This window comes from Parambassis ranga, chromosome 4, assembly GCF_900634625.1.
Source record: "Parambassis ranga chromosome 4, fParRan2.1, whole genome shotgun sequence".
NCBI lineage: Eukaryota > Metazoa > Chordata > Actinopteri > Ambassidae > Parambassis > Parambassis ranga.
This window is the reverse complement of record NC_041025.1, coordinates 9,070,993-9,089,692: the sequence shown is the minus strand read 5'-3', so window position 1 is coordinate 9,089,692 and position 18,700 is coordinate 9,070,993. Positions and strand designations below refer to the sequence as shown.

General features: G+C 40.0%; 4 protein-coding genes across 5 annotated transcripts in view; all 4 read right to left on the bottom strand.

The window, feature by feature from the left end:
• The window catches only part of LOC114434129 (mast cell protease 1A-like), a 63,715-nt gene that overhangs the window by 2,244 nt on the left and 42,771 nt on the right, over positions 1-18,700 (bottom strand). The window lies entirely within an intron of this gene.
• Positions 3,344-4,802, bottom strand: LOC114434125 (mast cell protease 1A-like). Of its 2 annotated transcripts, XM_028403086.1 has the most exons (6): positions 4,726-4,802; positions 4,503-4,650; positions 4,276-4,411; positions 3,862-4,002; positions 3,742-3,773; positions 3,344-3,650 (listed from the first exon to the last, which is right to left on the bottom strand). In XM_028403086.1, exons 1-6 carry the CDS (start codon positions 4,784-4,786, stop codon positions 3,371-3,373), a joined length of 798 nt encoding a protein of 265 aa, XP_028258887.1. In that variant the 5' UTR covers positions 4,787-4,802; the 3' UTR covers positions 3,344-3,370. The 2 variants fall into 2 exon arrangements, with proteins under 2 accessions (XP_028258887.1, XP_028258888.1); XM_028403087.1 differs by having other exon boundaries at positions 3,388-3,650; positions 3,742-4,002.
• Positions 5,858-13,884, bottom strand: LOC114434122 (granzyme-like protein 1). The gene is made up of 10 exons (XM_028403083.1): positions 13,798-13,884; positions 10,472-10,616; positions 10,256-10,388; positions 9,835-10,092; positions 9,674-9,755; positions 7,969-8,058; positions 7,753-7,894; positions 7,543-7,672; positions 6,638-6,889; positions 5,858-6,516 (listed from the first exon to the last, which is right to left on the bottom strand). Exons 1-10 carry the CDS (start codon positions 13,853-13,855, stop codon positions 6,358-6,360), a joined length of 1,449 nt encoding a protein of 482 aa, XP_028258884.1. The 5' UTR covers positions 13,856-13,884; the 3' UTR covers positions 5,858-6,357.
• LOC114434127 (mast cell protease 1A-like) lies at positions 14,714-16,449 on the bottom strand. Its single transcript, XM_028403091.1, has 5 exons — positions 16,392-16,449; positions 16,174-16,315; positions 15,953-16,085; positions 14,966-15,229; positions 14,714-14,889 (listed from the first exon to the last, which is right to left on the bottom strand). Exons 1-5 carry the CDS (start codon positions 16,447-16,449, stop codon positions 14,728-14,730), a joined length of 759 nt encoding a protein of 252 aa, XP_028258892.1. The 3' UTR covers positions 14,714-14,727.

The following is an 18,700-nucleotide window of genomic DNA, read 5'->3' as shown; positions in this document are numbered from 1 at the left end:
TACAAGACACAGAGCCACCCTGCACAGAAAGCGTTAACTTTGACAGCCCTAAAAAATATTTCCGAGTCCTGATCGGGAGGTAATGTCCGATTCCGATCGAGTCTGAAATCACGTAATCAGGCCCGATTTCCGATCGCGTGATCGGATCGGGACATCCCTAATTTTAACTGAACATTTTGTTTTAATAATACCTTTCTATATGTCTCCTGTATACCAGCCTGTCAATGGCTCTCCTGTGCTGAGCCATTCTTCTGTGTAGTGGTTGTTTAGTTTCACCAATGTACAGATCAGAGCACTGCTCACTGCACTGGACTGCATATATCACTTTGCTGTGTTTGTCCCTGGGAGTTTCTGTCTTAAGTGTTGTAAGTGTTATCATCGGTTTAAAATGGATGTCATGGTTATTGAAATGCCTGCAGAGTTTCTCTGATACTCCATCGAATGGCAATGTTCTTTCTCTTGCCAGTTGTTATCCTTCGTCCTGTTGTTGGTAGGTCTTGTTTTTGTGGCCTTGATGAGTGCCCAGTTGGGGTAGCCACATGTTTGCAGGGCCTTCCTGATGTTGATTCTTCTTCTTCCCTTCTGAGCTGGTCGGTACAGTTTGTTCTCTGTGCTGCAGGGTCCTGATGACTCCCAGTTTGTGTTCCAGTGGGTGGTGGGAGTTAAACAGCAAGTACTGGTCCGTGTGTGTGGGGTTCCAGCACACCTCCACAAAAAGGTCAGATTGTTGTCCCAGGTGTCCTCCATTTAGAGTCTTATTTACTCATTGATTATTAAGATTAAGAATACTTTTATTAGTCCTAAAAATTTTGAGCCTACTGCATCAATTTGTGGATGTTACTGCATAAAGCTTGTGCTATCCGTCTTACATAGTGACAAGATTACTGGTATTAGGCCTTGTTTTTGTGGCTACATGTGTAATTGGGTAATATCAATGCAATGGCCATGTTGTGTAATTAATTGAATAGAGAAGCAGCATTAGTAAAGAACACAGATATATTGCACCAGATTTTCTTTTACAATCTGTGGTGTCTAATCTAGTTTCCCATGTTCTACCAGTAGAAAAGAACTACAGTTTTGTTGCAATCTGTATTATTTTGCTTCTCATTCCATTCATAAGGCCTATTAACACCCTGAAGTGAGTCATTTAAGCTTTTTTTTAAAAAAAGTTTCATTCTTCCATAGACCTTATCAGGCCTATGACTCACTCTCCAGTTTGTTTCAATCAAATGAAATGAAATGAAATCAAAGAACTTTATTTCTCCCCTGCGGGGTCATTAGCAGGATGAACCGGGGATGGGAGGGACGCACAGTTGGGAGCAAGGCGTGTGAGCGGTCCTGCAAGATCCTGTGTGCTGTCCTCAGTGTCTGCTGCTCACACACTGTGATCAGTGATTGAAATCTATGATGAAAAGAATATTGAAGATTATACACAATCAATACTTCTTATATGATTGTATGATGACTACATGTCCTGGTATGATTAAAATGCAACAGACTAATCTCTCCCAACCCATTTTTTTTAACTTTATCATCATATGCCTCCTTGCACATCATCTTGAGAATGCAACTCAAGACAAGATGTGCAAAACCAAGGTTCCTTGTGAAAACATGTGACACAGCCCACTGATATGTTTCTTAGAATTTTCTTTGCATAAGTAGGACAACCACAGAAACCACAGTTTCCAGCATTAAATTAGATCTAATGCCCCCCACAGTTGCAAAACTGCATGTGCAATATGTAGCTGCAGAGATCAACACACACTCACATCATTATATTCTTTATCAAATCTGTAAGAGCAATTTCTTTCTGGGATTAATACAGTATTTTTGATTTTGATATACAAGTTGTTCCTTTCTCATTTGAACCTCATTACCCTGCAAAGAAGGCCTGAGTTGTATGGTGACTTTGCATTCTTTCAATGTGCAGCTCCTTCTCAGATGTGGCATGCAACGTTTGTGATCATATCTCAAGTGTTTCAAGGCTTTCAACAATGTCCCTCAATGTTATATATGTTTATTAGGGGTGGAACGGTTCACTAAATCCATGGTTCGGTTCGTGTCACAGTTCTGAGGTTTTCGGTTCGGTTTACATTGTTGAGGTTTTTTTCTACTTTTTTTCTACTCTGGAAATACCAAATGAGCATAAAATACACAGCCTATTTATCCAACATTCAACATATTTAAGAATCAGTTCAGTGTTTCCCCATCATTATATCAGTGTGATGAGTGCTGTGGGTCTCTCTGCTCTGCCTGCAGCTGAACCTGCTGCGTGAAGCTACAGTGAGACTGACCGGCTGTGAGTGCGTTGATGCGGGGGAGGAGCTCACGGTCGCTGCTCGTCAACGAGAGTAGCCTGACAGCAGAATGATTTCACGTCAGTCTCCAAATGTCACCAAAGAGAGTCACTAGTAGCTTTTGATAAAAAAAAAAGTTTGTAAAGCCGCCAAATGTGTCATGTCAGCTGCAGGAGACTGAGCATTGTGGGGGAGGGGGGAGGAGGGCTTGTGAAACATGTGATGATGCACCTTACAGGTCTGCTTTCAGGTCACTTGCTGCTGAAAGTTAAGCAAAAACCAAGCACAATCAACCTATAATGCATGGCACTTAACACAAGCTTTTATGCTTGCTTGTGCTTACTTGGCTGACCTCTGGCTAAAGAAGTGTAGAAAAAAAGTGTCAATGCCCCTGACTGACTGACAGACCCTGCTACTTGCATATATGAAAACTTGCCCTGTCATGCATTTGTGCAGAGCATTCATCTGCCCTGTTTTCTGATGCTCGTACATTGTAGATTCATAAGTTTCAATTTGAAACAGCACCCCACGGTCAAAAGTGACTGTAAGCACATAGCGTACCCATGGAAGTGTATCAGTGCGTGCATCACTCAATCAGAATGTGCAGCAGGGGGAGGCACACACATGAGAAGTGACAGAAGTATCTTCTCTGCTTCTTCATTTATCAATTTTTGGCTTTTATCTCCATTTCTTGGTAACAGTCACATGCTCAGACTTAATCGGATCAGAGATTGAAAGTTGAAACCAAGGTGACTTTTGAATCCCTTCCCTATGCTGCACCGCCACATCAAGTGAAATGTAGTTTGTTGAGTTTTATAAAGAAGGAACATAAATGTAAAACCTAAGTTCTTTGTTGTGGATTAACATCAGAGACTGAAACATTTTTTCAGATTGTGTGACAAACACGATGAACCACAGAAACCACAGTTTCCAAATTCAGGTCTGATAGTCTACGTTCTCACGGTAACACTTGTGAAACTAATGCTGTACTTCATTTTATTTTTTTATTTATTAACTAAATATAATAATTGACCTAAATAAATACATTTTACAATAAAAATGTTTTATTTATATTATGTCAAATATACCCTAATACAGATTATCATATCCAAAAATAAAAAAGGATAAAACTGAAAGTAAAGTTTGATTTTGCAGGGAGAGCAAACACAGAAGTAATTGCAAATACAACATTTAACAATGTCTCTGTCTGGTGATATTTTTGATCCAGACCAGGTGTTTTGACATGTCTGTGTAGACGTTGGGTAGGTTTGGGTAGTCGCAGTTGTTTCTGTAGTTAAAAGACACGATGCCAGCTGCGGCTCCGCTGCACACCAATGGGCCACCAGAATCCCCCTGTGAGGAGGAAGAACCTCGGTTTGTTATTCCATCATTTAAAACTGCAAGCCAGATGATACTTTTTGTGGGAAAAAAGAAGAAAACATACATTACAAAATCCTTTATTTTTGTCAGATCCACCTGCACAGATAACAGTGTTTACAAGATGAACTCTGTGAGATTCCCATTTCCTCCTGCAGTCCTTCAAGGGAACAATGCTCACATCCACCTTTTTCAGCACAGACACTGTTGTCCCCCTGGTTTTTGTGAAACCCCAGCCGGCGACGCGGCATTTTGCTTTGTCTTTGATGGCAGAGTTTGGAAGTTGAATCGGTTGTACTCTGTTGTTCAGCTGCACTTTCTTAGACAGCTGAAAATCAGGAAGTGAAACATTAGCAGATATCATTCTGGCCTAACAAGTACCTGTCAGACAGATTTAATTATACTTAGAATTGCCTCCCCTACACATCATTATGTTAAATTTATGTCTGTCCAGACTCGTATGCAGTGAAATTAAGTATTCTTTCATTGCATTGTGCAAGTTTATAGTCATTGCCATATAGTAGATGATAGATTTTAGATTGTACAGGTAGATTTGCATTATATCAATGCAACATTTAGTTTAAACACTATATGTACTTACTTTGAGGAGCATTATGTCATTACCAGTTGCAGGCTTCTTATAATCCGGGTGCTTGCATTTTGTGACACTGTATCTCATTGTACTGTCATCAACATTCTTCAGGTTGTGGGTGCCAAGAACAACACTGAGAGCATCCCTGAACATGTGATCATTAGGCGGTTGTCAGTAGTTCATATAACAAATGAAAAGAATAAAAACTTCAAACATAATACAGTCTGTGAACTCACCCGTGGTCACAGTGTGCAGCAGTGACCACAAAGTCTTCACTGACAAGAAATCCTCCACATCTGTGCCTGTTGTTGTGCTGCACCGAGGCCATGTACAGCATTAACTTCGCTGGGACGTCTTTACCATTTATTATTTCACTCCCAAGCGCTGTAAAAATGAGAGAACAAAGGTAACAGTTCATGTTTTCTAACAGACATACATCATCAGATGAAGCTATCTTACCATTTTGTCTGAGACACGTCAGAACATAAAAAAACATCAGGTTTTGCAGAGCAGGCATCATGTCAGCACTGAACTCAGCAGGTAACCTGAGTCACATTTAACCCCTATATACGATCTGAGGCTTTCACCCCCCCCCCCCCCCCCCCCCACACCTTAACCTCTTTGCACACATCTATGCGTCAGTGCAGCCTTTAAGTGCATACATGTACACACCACATGACCTTTGTTTCAGTAAATAAAATGACTGTGGTCCTTCTGCCTGGAAAAAGCTCGAAGATTTCATTTCTTTTTTTTAAAGTTTTCTCATTAATGTGTCTTTAATTGCACTCTTGCTTAGTAAAATCTAGATATGAAGCAGAAACCACAGAGCAGCGTTCTCACAGTTATGACCAGCATCATTTAAATTGACAGACATCTGACAGCATCGTGACTCAAATTGTTATTTATCTTCTTAACCACATGGGACCACATCATAAAGTGATTGGAAATAGTGTGATCTTAATAAGTGCTGACGCAGTATGGTGCTGTGCAGAAGTACGACTGTTCGTTAAATGTGAAAGGAGTGTGTGAGCATTTTCATACAACACAAAAACGACACAAACGACAAACTCTACCAAAAGAAGCACATGTGAGCATGCTAACATCGGCCAGTAGTATATGTATGATTTGTTGGTCAGAACGTCTGTAAAGCTGTGTGCAGTCTCTGAGGCTGGTTGATCACTAAAGCATCACAGTGTCAGAGTTTGGCCTGAAGAAGGAGTCAGTGGTCAGACTGCTGTGAACCTCGCTTTTAGCAATGATGGGGGTTACACAGTTCATGTCTGTCAGTATGTTTTATCACCACACTGTGCTTCTATGCCCTTGTTTGCATAACCACACATTTGTTGTTGTCACACAGACTAGTGATAAAGGCCCAATAGTAGGGCTATAAGAACAAAATGTGGTGCGGCGTTTTCAGTGAGGAAGGAACAAATCCCTCACCTTCAGCTCGTACAGCAGAGTCCCCTCTGGATGTGGCATAACTTGCTTCCATTGAAACAGTTTTGTTTTGTTACATATTCAAAATTTGTGGAATAAAATCCACAAAAAATCTTTCTTGTATACCATTAATAATTAGGCCTATAGTCACATGCATAACAGTCACCAGTAGTTTATTAACCGTTATAGCTGCATCTTACATATTACATGTGTTGCATTCAATTATTTTAGTTAATTCTCTGTCAATTTTACATCTCTTTATTTATGCACTTTTGGTCCATGTTGACTCTTTTTCTATTTGTGTTTTTTTCTTCTTTTTAATGCAAATGTAGCCACTTGAAAACAAAACATGCGAAGCAAAAACAGAAACATAGTTTTTTAGTGGTGCAGCTGTCTTGATGACAGAGACCATCTGTATGTGAGTTTAGATGTTCACACTGTCACTCATGATTTTTGATTTAATGTGTACAATCATACTTTGATCTGATATCACAGAATTGATCATGTTTTTCAGTCAATTAAAACGTTTACATGTTCCTCCATGTGTCCTCTTATGGATTCATCGTCAGCATCACAGAAGGAAGTCTGGCTCAAAAAGCGACACAGTGATTAACGCAAAAGCAAAACATTCACAACATTTGAAATATTTCACATTTAGCATGTCTGTTTCTTCAAAATGTCATTGATCCAGGGGAGAAACTTGGATATGTCGGTGTAAACATCGGGCCGAGCTGGGTAGTCACATGTTTTTCCTCCATAAGAAACAACACCGACTGCCACCCCAGCACACACCAGAGGGCCACCAGAGTCACCCTGTGAGTCAAAATAAGAGTAGGAAACAGTGATTGCACAGATGAGTGGAGGTAGAAGTGGTTTGTAAAGCTGCACATAGTGCATCAAAAAAAACTAAATAAATAAATAAATGAAGGCATACATCACAGGTTCCCTTGTTTGTGCCGTATCCACCAGCACAGATGACTTTAGGAGGAAGATGCCATTGTGTCTGACACTCTTTCAGGTCAATGACAGGCACATCCACAACCTGCAGCTCATCAGCAGTGTGACCGGCAGTTTTTGTGAGGCCCCATCCAGCCACGGTGCACATTTGGTTTGGTTTCAGGAATCTTGGATAAGTTGGAATTTTAATCAGCTTGATATTTTCTCCCAGTTGAGCTTTTCTGGACAACTGGAGACAAAGAACCATGAAAAACACAACACTGTCTTTTAGTCCAACAGTCTTCAAGTGTTATTTGATCCAGAATTTCTAAACTTAAAGCTGTGCAGTGTTTGACATTACACTGTAATTCAGGAATTTAGATGAGCGGTAACATAAACAGGACACGAAACTTTTTCAGCCCCATGTGTCCAGTCAGTGTCACATAACAAGGACATATTCAGCTAGTTTTGTGTCTAATGTACTTTCACTTGGACTCAAGCATCCTATATCTATGCATAAATAATGTTTGCAAACACTGCACCAAGTTGAGAAAATCCAAGAATTTGAAACAAGTTTTTTTCTTTTTTCAATGGTGGGGACACGTCCCCTCTGTCCATGCTATAACTACGGTCTTGCTTTTTCTGTTACTGATTTTTGGAAAAGATCTGGTGTCTATGAATTCATCAAAATGTGGGAGTTTGATGAAATTGAGTGCATTTATTTATTTACTTATGTGAGTTCATAAAGAAAGAACAAAGAAGACATGTCTGTTGCTAGGACTATGGTTGTTGCCAGAAATAGTTCTAATAATGCAATGTTTACTTTGTTATAGCTCATAGTGTATCTTGATAGTAGTTTGAACATAAAACACACATATTTCCAGTAAAGAGGTATCTGCTTACTTTGAGGAGCATGATGTCATTTCCTTCTGTAGCGTTGATATAGTCTGGGTGGATGCACTCCTTCTGCACATTGTATATCATATTTCTATCAAAGTTTTTGAGATTGTGGGTGCCCAAAATGACTTTTTTCCTGCATGAACAATGACAGAGAAAATGTTTAAGCTGTTTATATAAATCAAAGATCTCTGCAGTAGAGTACAGGTCACTCACAAGCCAGCACAGTGTGCAGCAGTCATCACAAAGTCCTCACTGATCAGGAATCCTCCACATGTGCCTTTCTCCTTCAGATATGCCATGTACTGCATGGTGTTTTTCTCAGCCTTGTGACCATTTATGATTTCATTTCCAAAAGCTGACAGTAAGAATGTAGAATTTAAAAGTGACAACATTTAACATGTGTGTAAGAAAGAGATGATGCAATCTTACCATTTTGACCCAGACAGATCAGAACATGGAACAGCAGGAACTTGATCAGTGGGTGCATTGTGCCAGAAGAACGAGCAAAATGGTGTCTTTCTGCAGAGCAGTGCACCCGTTTAAAGCTTTTTGTAAGGTGCCTGTGGCCACAAACCACCACCCTCCTTTCCTCCTCTTAAGAATTAATTTTACATGTGGCTGTTTATTGATGAGTGAATGAAAGAAATATTTGAATAATAGGCATGACAATTTTTTATACTGTTTTACATAATGAAACCATATCAGATCTACCAAAAGACATCGAGCACATTGATCCCATGGAGAAACTTGTATATCGGTGTGTGTCGGTGTGAACATCTAAGCAATGACAAAGGAAACAACGCCAACTGTCACCCCCTTTGAACACCAGAGGGCAACCAGAGTCACCCTTTTTTTCTTGTTGTTTTATCAATACACATATTTTCTATGAAAAAATACAAGCTATACCACCAGCACAGAACCAGGAAGAAGTCTATATATGCTATAAGATCTGATACTGTTCCAGCGGAATGATGGGTATAACCACAACCTGTATCTCATCAGCACTGTTATCGCCAGTTTTAGACCTCTAAGCCATCTGCAGTGTTTGACACGCACGTATTAAGTGGATGTATATATCTAGAGGTTGTAGATGTAGGCAACATTAACCTCACAACTTATAAAATTTCAACAATTTCATATCGACAATTTCCATTTAGTGTTTACTGTGTTGATTTAGGAAGAGAGGCACCATTCTCACCTACAGTTAGACATTCAGTTAGTTAGAATGACCTCCACTAAGGATTCATGTTCCAGGTTATAATCATGTAAGGCTATACTCTGAAGTTAACCCCTTTGTTGGATTCTGTTACACTGTACCATTATTCAGACTGTGCTGTGTTATACAGTAAATTAAAGGCCACGATTAGCTGTGCTCAGAGAGGAAAAATGCCATTAGGTCTTAAAGTGAGCATGTACACAAATCATGTTGTTGTTGGACCTGACTAGGAAACTGCATTGGCCCTGTGACATCCTGAATTATCAACATTATTGTTAGCAAGGTCAGTGGTTGCTGTCATGCATTCAAAGAGTGTGAAGACTCAACCTGCTGCCTTCACACAGCTGCTTGCACTGATGTGTGCATGTTTTAGGTAAAGCTGATATGCTTCCCACACAACAAGAGAGGTTTCAATATCTGTAACCATGCAGGGGAGAGCAAATATCAGTAGCTTCATGTAAGATGATGTTGTATTAGAGCGTCCTCTAGAAAAAACATTATTCTGTGGCCTAGTTGGATGAAAGAGTTGTATTGCATAAAACTCCCATTATTCAACAGACAGCAGTCTAAATATGCATCATTGTACAGTATATCTGTGGATGCTCTCATTCATCCAGGTTAAAGTCCTTTCCAAGAGTTTAAATTGAGGACTGGACTCAAGGATTGTTTTTTGAAGATGTGTCAGCAATCCCGAGTGGCTTCTTTAGGATGAAGGGAATCAGGGGAATCTGTGTTGTATGTGTTCAGGACCTCTGTGGGTGGATTTCTCAAAAAATGATTAAGCTTTAAAAAAGCTTCCAATATTTTGGTTAAAAACAGCCTGACAAACCAAACATTACACTTAGCATTTCTTTTTCTTCAACATATTATTGATCCACGGGAGAAACTTGGATATGTCGGTGTAAACATTGGGCGGACCTGGGTAGTCACATGGTATGGATCCAAAGGAAACGACACCAACCGCCACCCCCTTGCACATCAGAGGACCACCAGAGTCGCCCTGTGAGGAGCAAATAACTGGTTGTTGTTTTTTTCCCCCCTCATAACATATATTTTCTATGAAAAGATAAAATGCATACCATACAGGTTCCTTTTGTTGTATTGTATCCCCCAGCACAGATAACTGCAGGAGGAAGGCCACGCCTAAAAGTCCGACACTGTTCCAGTGAAATGATGGGCACATCCACAGCCTGCAGCTCATCAGCATTTTTACCGCTTTCAGTTTTCCCCCATCCAGCTACAGTGCACTTTTGGTTTGCTTTCAGGGGTTTGGGATTTTTTGTTGGAAGTTTAACAGGTTTGATCTTTTTTTTGCCCACCCGAGCTTTCCTAGACAGCTGGAGACATAAAACAGGAAAAACACAACATTGTATTTATGCCAACAACCTTCCAGTGTTGCGATGCCTCATGATATATTAACCCAGATGCAAGGCTATCAAGTCATCTGGTGTTTCTACCTTGTTATGGACCACAGTGTATCTTGAATAAATATGTATTTACTTTGAGGAGCATGATGTCGTTTCCCTTTCTGACTTTGTCAAAATATGGGTGTTTGCACTCCTTCTCCACATCATATAGCATCGTGTTTTCATCAATCTCCTTGAGATCGTGGGTGCCCAGAACAACTTTTGTTCTGCATGAATGATGACAGAGAAAACATTTAAGATGAGGTTTATATCAATCAAAGATCTCTGCAGTAGAGTGCAGGTCACTCACATGCCAGCACAGTGTGCAGCGGTCATCACAAAGTCCTCACTGATGAGGAACCCTCCACACATGTATCCGTTGCCATCCAGATATGCCATGTACTGCATTGAGTTTTTCTTAGCCTTGTGACCATTTATGATTTCATTTCCAAAAGCTGACGGTACAAATGTAGAACCTTAAAAGAGACAACATTTCATTTGTGAATGAGAAAGAGATGCTGAAATCTTACCATTAAGTCTCAGACAGATCAGAACATGGAACAGCAGGTACGTGTGCAGTGTGTGCATCGTGCTAGAAGGACGAGCAAAATGTCTTTCTGCAGAGAGTTGATGCTTTCAAAGCTTCTTGCAGTCGCTCCTGCAGCTTCTTGCAGACCTGTGAAAACTAGATGAGTAATGGAAACTTCACAGCTTCACTGTCATGATCACAGGTGTTAAATCCAGCTTTCCTTTTGATTTGTTACAGTGTTTTGTTGAGCTTTTTTTGACACATGCAGTCACATTAAAAATTAATACTCATTTAAATGCCCCTTTTTCTTGAATGTATTATGGGACATTGTGATTTCAGTTTAAGTTTGTGGCCTGAGGTAACTTCAGTATTAATGTTAACAGGGTCAGTGGTTGTTGACCTACATGCAAAGCTGTGCAGAGCCCACAAACACATAAGATAACAACAATAGATGAGGAAAGAAAGAAGGAGAGTACAAACATCCGTAACATATCTAAGGTGGATGCAGTGAATCATTCAGCTCTTTACATGTATTATTTCACTGCCATGTGCTGCTCCATAACTGTTATTGAACACTCCTGAGTGAAAACAGGGGAAGAAGAGGAGGCAGAGTTGTTCAAAATTGTCATGGATGCTGAGGATGAAAAAACATGTATACTGCCATATGAATGCAGAACTGTTTGTTTGTTCTGTATTCCTCATGAAGGTGGCAGGATCACTGGGCTAAACAACAGCTGTGGTAAAAAAGCACACTGTAGCTATCCACCAACTGAGTTTGAGCTGAATAAAGTAAATGTAAAATCACAATAAAATCCTAGCATAACTGTGAAATATATTGGATGAAAATAAAATAAATCCAACTAACTTTGAATATGCTAAAAACCTAAACTGCAAAATGAACCCATGTTATTTAAACTTAAGAACACAGAAGACAGACGTGAGGTTTTCTGGATCAGATCTATGTGACCTAAGCCTTTCTTTGTGCTATGTGACAGTTTGTTGGACCACAGAAGCCACAGTTTGCAGCAGCATATCTTAGCACTCATGTGTCGGCAATCACACTTGTGAAAATTATAAACTGCAGTCTTCATAGCACAACTGGCCAGAAATAATGATGATGCACGATTTAATGAGACAAAGATTATTTTTGACTGTAGTTGACTGTAGTCATATTACAGTCTTAATACATTAGACTTACAATATAGTTTGAGTAGTTGGATATTTGGTGTTTACAGTACTGACAGTAACAACACACAACACACAAACTTTAAAAACACACAGTTTAAAAAAAGAAAGAAAGAAAACAGGATGTAATAAACCGCAGTGGGTTGTGTGTTTCTTGTTTCCTTAAAAATGGCTTTGTGAATATCTTTGCTCCAACTGGAAGCATTTTTGGAAAAAAATTAAGTCCAGTCACATGTGTAAGAGTAACCAGCAGTTTATTATCATTCTTTAAATGGCAGATTATTACATACTGTATCTTACAGCTCTTACATTTTATTCTGGTTCTCTTGTTTTATATGCATATGTAGCCACAATGAACACAAAACATCAAGCAAAAGCAGAATCTTGATGGACCACAAGCACTGATGTTAACAGCGTGACTAATGATTCTTTCATTATTCATCGGACAGCAGTCTAAACACATCATTGCGTTTTGATGTGAAAGCGGTTATGTTTTTTGAAGAAAATTACTAAAAAAAAAATGTTGCTACATGTTCCTCCATGTATGCTTTTATGGATTTATGGTCGCTATCACAGAAGGAAGTCTAGCTCAAAAAGCAACAAAGTCACTAAAACAAAGCAAAACATTCACAAAATGCCAAATATTGTGTCACATTTAGCATTTCTTTTTCTTCAAAATGTCATTGATCCAGGGGAGGAACTTGGATATGTCGGTGTAAACATTGGGCCGAGCTGGGTAGTCACACTTTTCTTCTCCAAAGGAAACAATACCGGCTGCCACCCCATCACACACCAGAGGGCCACCAGAGTCACCCTGTGAGGAGGAAATAACTGATTGTTGTTGTTTTTATAACATATATTCTCAGTGGAAAGTTAAAGACATACATCACAGAATCCTTTGGTTGTGTCATATCCACCAGCACAGATGACTTTAGGAGGAAGCCAACGCCACACAAATTTACACTTCTCCAGGTCAATGACGGGCACGTCCACAACCTGCAGCTTATTGACAGTGTTACCCCCGGTTTTTGTGAGACCCCATCCAGCCACGGTGCACTTTTTGTTTTCTTTCAGGAATTTTGGATGAGTTGGAATTTTGATTGTCTTGATATTTTTCCCCAGTTGAGCTTTCCTGGACAGCTGGAGACGCAGAATCATGAAAAACACAACACTGTCTTTTAGTTCAGCAGTCTGCAGTAATAAGATCTCACATGAAGGAACTGGTCTGTTTTGTAGCTTATACACGTTTTCATGTAATATTGACTGATATGTTTTTCCATATCTGTAAGCACTGTGGGTGTATGGAGTGAGTGAAATCTCTGGTTTGAAGCAGGTTTAAAGTGTATATTTTTTTGTGTGTTACTGAGGCAGATCGGGGCCCTAATGTGTTCAATAAATGTAGTGTGTTACCTTTCTATGTCACACAATGCTGTGACATTAGTTTGACCATATATTATAGCGTACATATTCCCCTGGAACAGATATGTACTCACTTTGACGAGCATGATGTCATTCATCACTGGGTACACATAATCTGGGTGGACGCACTCCTTCTGCACTCCGTACACCATTGTGTCTTCATCAATCTTGTTGAGATCGTGGGTGCCCAGAATGACTGTCGTCCTGCATGAATGATGACAGAGAAAATGTGTAAGTTGTTTATATAAATCAAAGGTCTCTGCAGTAGAGTACAGGCCACTCACAAGCCAGCACAGTGTGCAGCAGTCATCACAAAGTCCTCACTGATCAGAAACCCTCCACATGTGTGTTCACTGTCCTGCAGATGTGCCATGTACTGCATGGTGTTGTTCTCAGCCCTGTGACCATTTATGATTTCAGTTCCAAAAGCTGAAACGAAATAAGTCAAATTAACAACAGACAACATTTAACATGTGTGTAAGAAAGAGATGATGCAATCTTACCATTTTGACCCAGACAGATCAGAACATGGAACAGCAGGAACTTGATCAGTGGGTGCATTGTGACTGAAGGACGAGCACAATGGTGTCTTTCTGCAGAGCAGTGCACCCTTTTAAAGCTTTTTCTTGTTGTCCAACACACCGCCTTCTCTATCATATCTTGAAATTTCCTTCCACACGTGGCTTTTTAAGAATATGTGAAGGGGCCGTATGAACTTTCTTTTGTTATTGTCATATCACAGAACCAGCCCACCAACCAACTCAAAGTCGTCGTCTCTTATCATGTAGGATATTTCCACTTGTTTCATATTTTAATATTGTTTAATATGTTAAGACCAGTAAGTCTGCAGGTTATTTTTAACTTTAACTTTTAATTTTTTGAACTGTTCTTAAATGTAACTTCTTATATATTTTTGTATTCTATTCTGTTGTATTCTGCTGCTGTAACATAGAGACAGCAACGAATCAGTGAAGTATAGTAAAGCATTAGTGCATGCTTTTAGTACAGATGACATAAGTCATGATGGAGTGAGTCATCCACCATCAACCTGTATATGTGCATTGTAGTACAACAGAATCATCTCTGGACATGATACAACTTTCTGGTTTTGTGACCTTGTTGCAAAAATTGTGTGTCAAAATGTTCCAGAAACGTTCAGAACTTTGACATTATGCTTTCACTTCTGATATCTGCGCTTCATCTGGAAGCGAGGTGTTTTTTTTCTCATATGATTAATAAACAGGCAAAGTCACACGTGTAACAGAAACCAGAAGTTTATTATCAATATTATCATTCATGAATGACAGATTAACAACTGCATGAGAGCAGAGGGTGTCTGACAGCAGTGTAAATGTGCATAGTGGTTTGAAAAAAAAGCAACAAAGACTAAAACAAAGCAAAACTTTCATAAAATGTCAAATATGTTGTCACATTTAGCATTTCTTTTTCTTCAAAATGTCATTGATCCAGGGGAGGAACTTGGATATGTCAGTGTAGACATTGGGCAGATCTGGGTAGTCACAATTTGATTTGTTGTTAAAGGAAACAACACCGACTGCCACCCCCTTGCACACCAGAGGGCCACCAGAGTCACCCTGTGAGGAGCAGATATCTGGTTATTGTTATTGTTGTTTGGATTATATATTTTCTGTGAAAAGAATAAAGACATACCTGACAAATTCCTTTGGGTGTGTTATATCCACCAGCACAGATGACTTCGGGAGGAAGAGATCTACCCCACAGATTCTTACACTCTTTCAGGTCAATGACGGGCACATCCACGACCTGCAGCTCATCAGCACTGTTACCTGCAGTTTTTGTGAGGCCCCATCCAGCCACGGTGCACTTTTGTTTCGCTTTAAGGGGTTTTGGATTTTTACTTGGAAGTTTAACTGGTTTGATCTTTTTTTTGCCCATTTGAGCTTTCCTGGACAGCTGCATAGAACCATGAGAAACACAACAATCAACAAGTTCAAGTAACAAGTTAAAAATCTTCTTGATGTATTTCTTATGCTATCCTGTTTTATGTACCATCCTGTAAACTGCTGTAAATTTGGAGGTCTAAAGGGATTGACTGACCCTTGGAGTCCGGCCCCAGTGGCCGCAGAGGGAACTGCATTTTGTGACATTTAGCATTTTTCAAGCAATTTGAGACCGAAATAGATGCAAAACACATATCGTGTACAAAAGCTGTACGTAAACAACCGTCGAACTATGACAGCTTTGCCCTGAGTTTATTTTCCACAAGGCTACAAAGGAATAAACTGCTTTTTAAACCAAAAAAGAAGGAATGAGCGACACGGGACAAAAAAAAAAAAAAAACACATGCGCACATGGGAGGCCTGAATGGACTCTGTATATCGCAAGGCACCACCTAGAGGTTGGGAGGACCGCAAACAAGCCAGATTAAGCCAGGTTGAGTGCGGACATGTGTGTGTGATAGCTAGATTTGAAAATAGGTCTGAACCTATCCAGTTTAAATATTATCCAGATACAATCCTACTCTAGCTGGATTAACTTTCTCCAGTGTGAACGAGGCCTAAATGAAGCTCTGTATATGTTATCAAGGCCCTGGTACTATCAGGTCATAAAAGCTGTGGTTTGTTCTAGTAATTTTTAATAGATACAGAAAAACACACATATTTCTGAGCTGCTTACTTTGAGGAGCATGATGTCATTGCTCAATGTGTTGTTGTCGTAATTTGGGTGTTGGCACTGCTTCTCCACACTGTATATCATTGTGTTTCTATCAATCTTGTTGAGGTTGTGGGTCCCCAGAGTAACTTCTGTTCTGCATGAACAATGACAGAGAAAGTGTTTACATTGATGTTTAAGTGATCTCTAAGTAAGATCTCTGCAGTAGAGTACAGGTCACTCACAAGCCAGCACAGTGTGCAGCAGACATCACAAAGTCCTCACTGACCAGGAATCCTCCACACCCTCCTCTGCCTGTCAGATGTGCCATGTACTGCATTGAGTTTTTCTTGGCCTTTTTACCGTTTATGATGTCATGTCCATGAACTGAAATTAAATATAGACCGTTTAAATGTGACAATATTTAAAACAGGAATATAAGAAAGTGAAGATGCATTCTTACCTTTCTGTCCCAGACAGAACAGAACATGGAACAGCAGGTATGTGTGCAGTGTGTGCATCGTGCTAGAAGGACGAGCAAAATGGTGTCTTTCTGGAGAGCACCCTTTAGAGCTTCTCACAGGGGGGCTGTGGTTTCTGAACCCACAATGACCCCCCTCCCTCTTCTTGATATTTTATTTCACTTTATTTGAGATTTGTTTGTGATTTCCGAGCACCTGGTCTCATGTTAAAATACACACATAACTAAGTTACAATAACAGTTTTTGGGTCCAAATAGAATAATTCAAAAAGAGTAAATAAAACAAAAATATATGTCTGCCTGTGTAGAGTGTGATTTCCTGTAAAGTGTCCCCACCTCAACCACGTGTAAAAAACTAGATGAGTAACGGAACACAAGGCGGGTAGGTGTTAAAACCAGCACTCACTTTGTTACCTTTTATAAAGAGAACCATGAGGTAAAGAGGTCTGAGAAAATAAAGACTATGTTAAGCTTTAACTGCCTGCTGTCCTGCACTTGTGTCCACAATCCTTAGAATCCTGACAGCCTTCACATGTGTGCTGCTGAGCACTAGGGGTGGTAGAGAGTGTAAGGTTGGGCCTTGATGCAGGCCGGTCTAGGCAGGCATGTATGATGGTGGGCAGTCAGAAATGTGAAGGGGGCCTCATGTGTACCACTTCATGTTAAAGCACTTTTTTGCCTCTGGTCTTATAGTGACAATATGTTCCGTGTTGAATGGGTTGTTAGCTGTGTCAAAAGGCCAGCCTGGAGAAGTGGAATGCACTTTGTCAGGCCTTTATCTGCAGACCTGTCCAACTTAGTGAGTCCCACCTGAAGACTAAGCTTCGGCTGGTATAGCACTGAGGCACGCAATCCCCCTGACCACAGTATAAGGTGGCGATCCCTCAGGGAGGAAAACTGAAACATAAACATTGAATAAATAAAATATCCTTAATCCAGATTCTATTAATCAACAACATAACATTTATCTGGATGGTCTCATTCTCAAAACCATTTAATCTAAAGTAAGTTTAAGTTTACAAAACTAAAAGGTAGTCTTATGAATACAAGTAACACTAACATAAATAATGCACAGCAGGCTATAGATCATGTAATGTTTTCTCTTTTTTATCATTTGTTTGTTTTATTTGTATTTTTTAAAGCGCTCTACTCCTGTCCACTTTCAACCACAGTCTCCTATTTCCCTTTGCAAAAACTTTCACATAAAATGGATGCATTGCAGTGTCTGTGTCCTGCTAGAGCTGGAGTGGAAATTAAGTAAGCTGGCTTTGTAGAAACTGCAGTGGTGATCTGAAACAGAACAGTGTAGAACTACAGTCTGAGTAGTAGTAGGGCTCTGTCAGACAGCGGTCATTTGTCTTCAGTCTGTCACATTCAGCGGACATGGACACGTCTCTGTGCTTGTTGTAGAGCTGGGAGCATGCTCCACGAGAACAAAGAACGTTCTCCTCGCTCCCGAGGTGGCAAGAACAAAGTTCATTTTGGCGCGGAGTATTCACACTCCCCGAGATGCGTGTGTGCAGCTTCTTCAATGTCTTTCCTCTCCGTAACCACTGAAACCTGTCACTACACCGTTAGACTACGTGCTGACTCATTTGCATACAGACGCTGATTGGATGTTTACTCAGGGTGTGTGTGTGTGTGTGTGTGTGCGCTGCAGCCTGTGAATACACACAGTGGACGGACAGACACGCTAATAAAAAGTGCCCCTTCTTGCCGGATTTTTCCGCTACCGATGATAATTTTGTCAACGCGTAATATATTAAATTTGTGAGTATATTAACATGTGCTTTCTCAACGTCTAAAAATTTGATTTGACGGGGCAAGACATTTATTTGAGGGGGCACTGCCCATCTTGCCCCTGCCTAGAACCGGACTCGCCTTGACGTGTTCTATAAGTACAGTGTTTTTCTTTTTATGTCACATAGTGTATTTTGACTGTAGTTTGATCATATAACATAACCTATATATTCCCCTCGAGCATGATTCAGCATGATTAGAGCATGATTGAAGGACGAGCAAACCTGATGACATAACTTAAACACGACAAGCCGTACTGAGAAAGGTTTCAATATGTAGAATCATGCAGAGGAGAGCAAACATCAGTGACTTTATCTAAGACGATGGAGTGAGTCATCCACCATCAGCCTGTATTGTAGTACAACAGAATCATCTCTGGACATGATACAACTTTCTGGTTTTGTGACCTTGTTGCAAAATTAGTGTGAGAAAAATGTCAAAATGTTCCAGAAACATTCAGAACTTTGTCATTTTGCTTTCACTTCTGATAT

Coding starts and splice junctions, on each gene's coding strand:
- LOC114434127 (XM_028403091.1), bottom strand. CDS start 16,449: ATGCACACACTGCACACATACCTGCTGTTCCATGTTCTGTTCTGTCTG. Junction 16,086..16,173: donor GCTGCACACTGTGCTGGCTT/GTGAGTGACCTG, acceptor TTGTTCATGCAG/AACAGAAGTTACTCTGGGGA. Junction 15,230..15,952: donor ATGACATCATGCTCCTCAAA/GTAAGCAGCTCA, acceptor GGTTCTATGCAG/CTGTCCAGGAAAGCTCAAAT.
- LOC114434122 (XM_028403083.1), bottom strand. CDS start 13,855: ATGCACCCACTGATCAAGTTCCTGCTGTTCCATGTTCTGATCTGTCTG. Junction 9,756..9,834: donor CAACAAAAGGAACCTGTATG/GTATGCATTTTA, acceptor TGCTCCTCACAG/GGCGACTCTGGTGGTCCTCT. Junction 7,673..7,752: donor GCTGCACACTGTGCTGGCTT/GTGAGTGACCTG, acceptor TTGTTCATGCAG/GAAAAAAGTCATTTTGGGCA.
- LOC114434125 (XM_028403086.1), bottom strand. CDS start 4,786: ATGATGCCTGCTCTGCAAAACCTGATGTTTTTTTATGTTCTGACGTGT. Junction 4,412..4,502: donor GCTGCACACTGTGACCACGG/GTGAGTTCACAG, acceptor TCACATGTTCAG/GGATGCTCTCAGTGTTGTTC. Junction 4,003..4,275: donor ATGACATAATGCTCCTCAAA/GTAAGTACATAT, acceptor CCTGATTTTCAG/CTGTCTAAGAAAGTGCAGCT.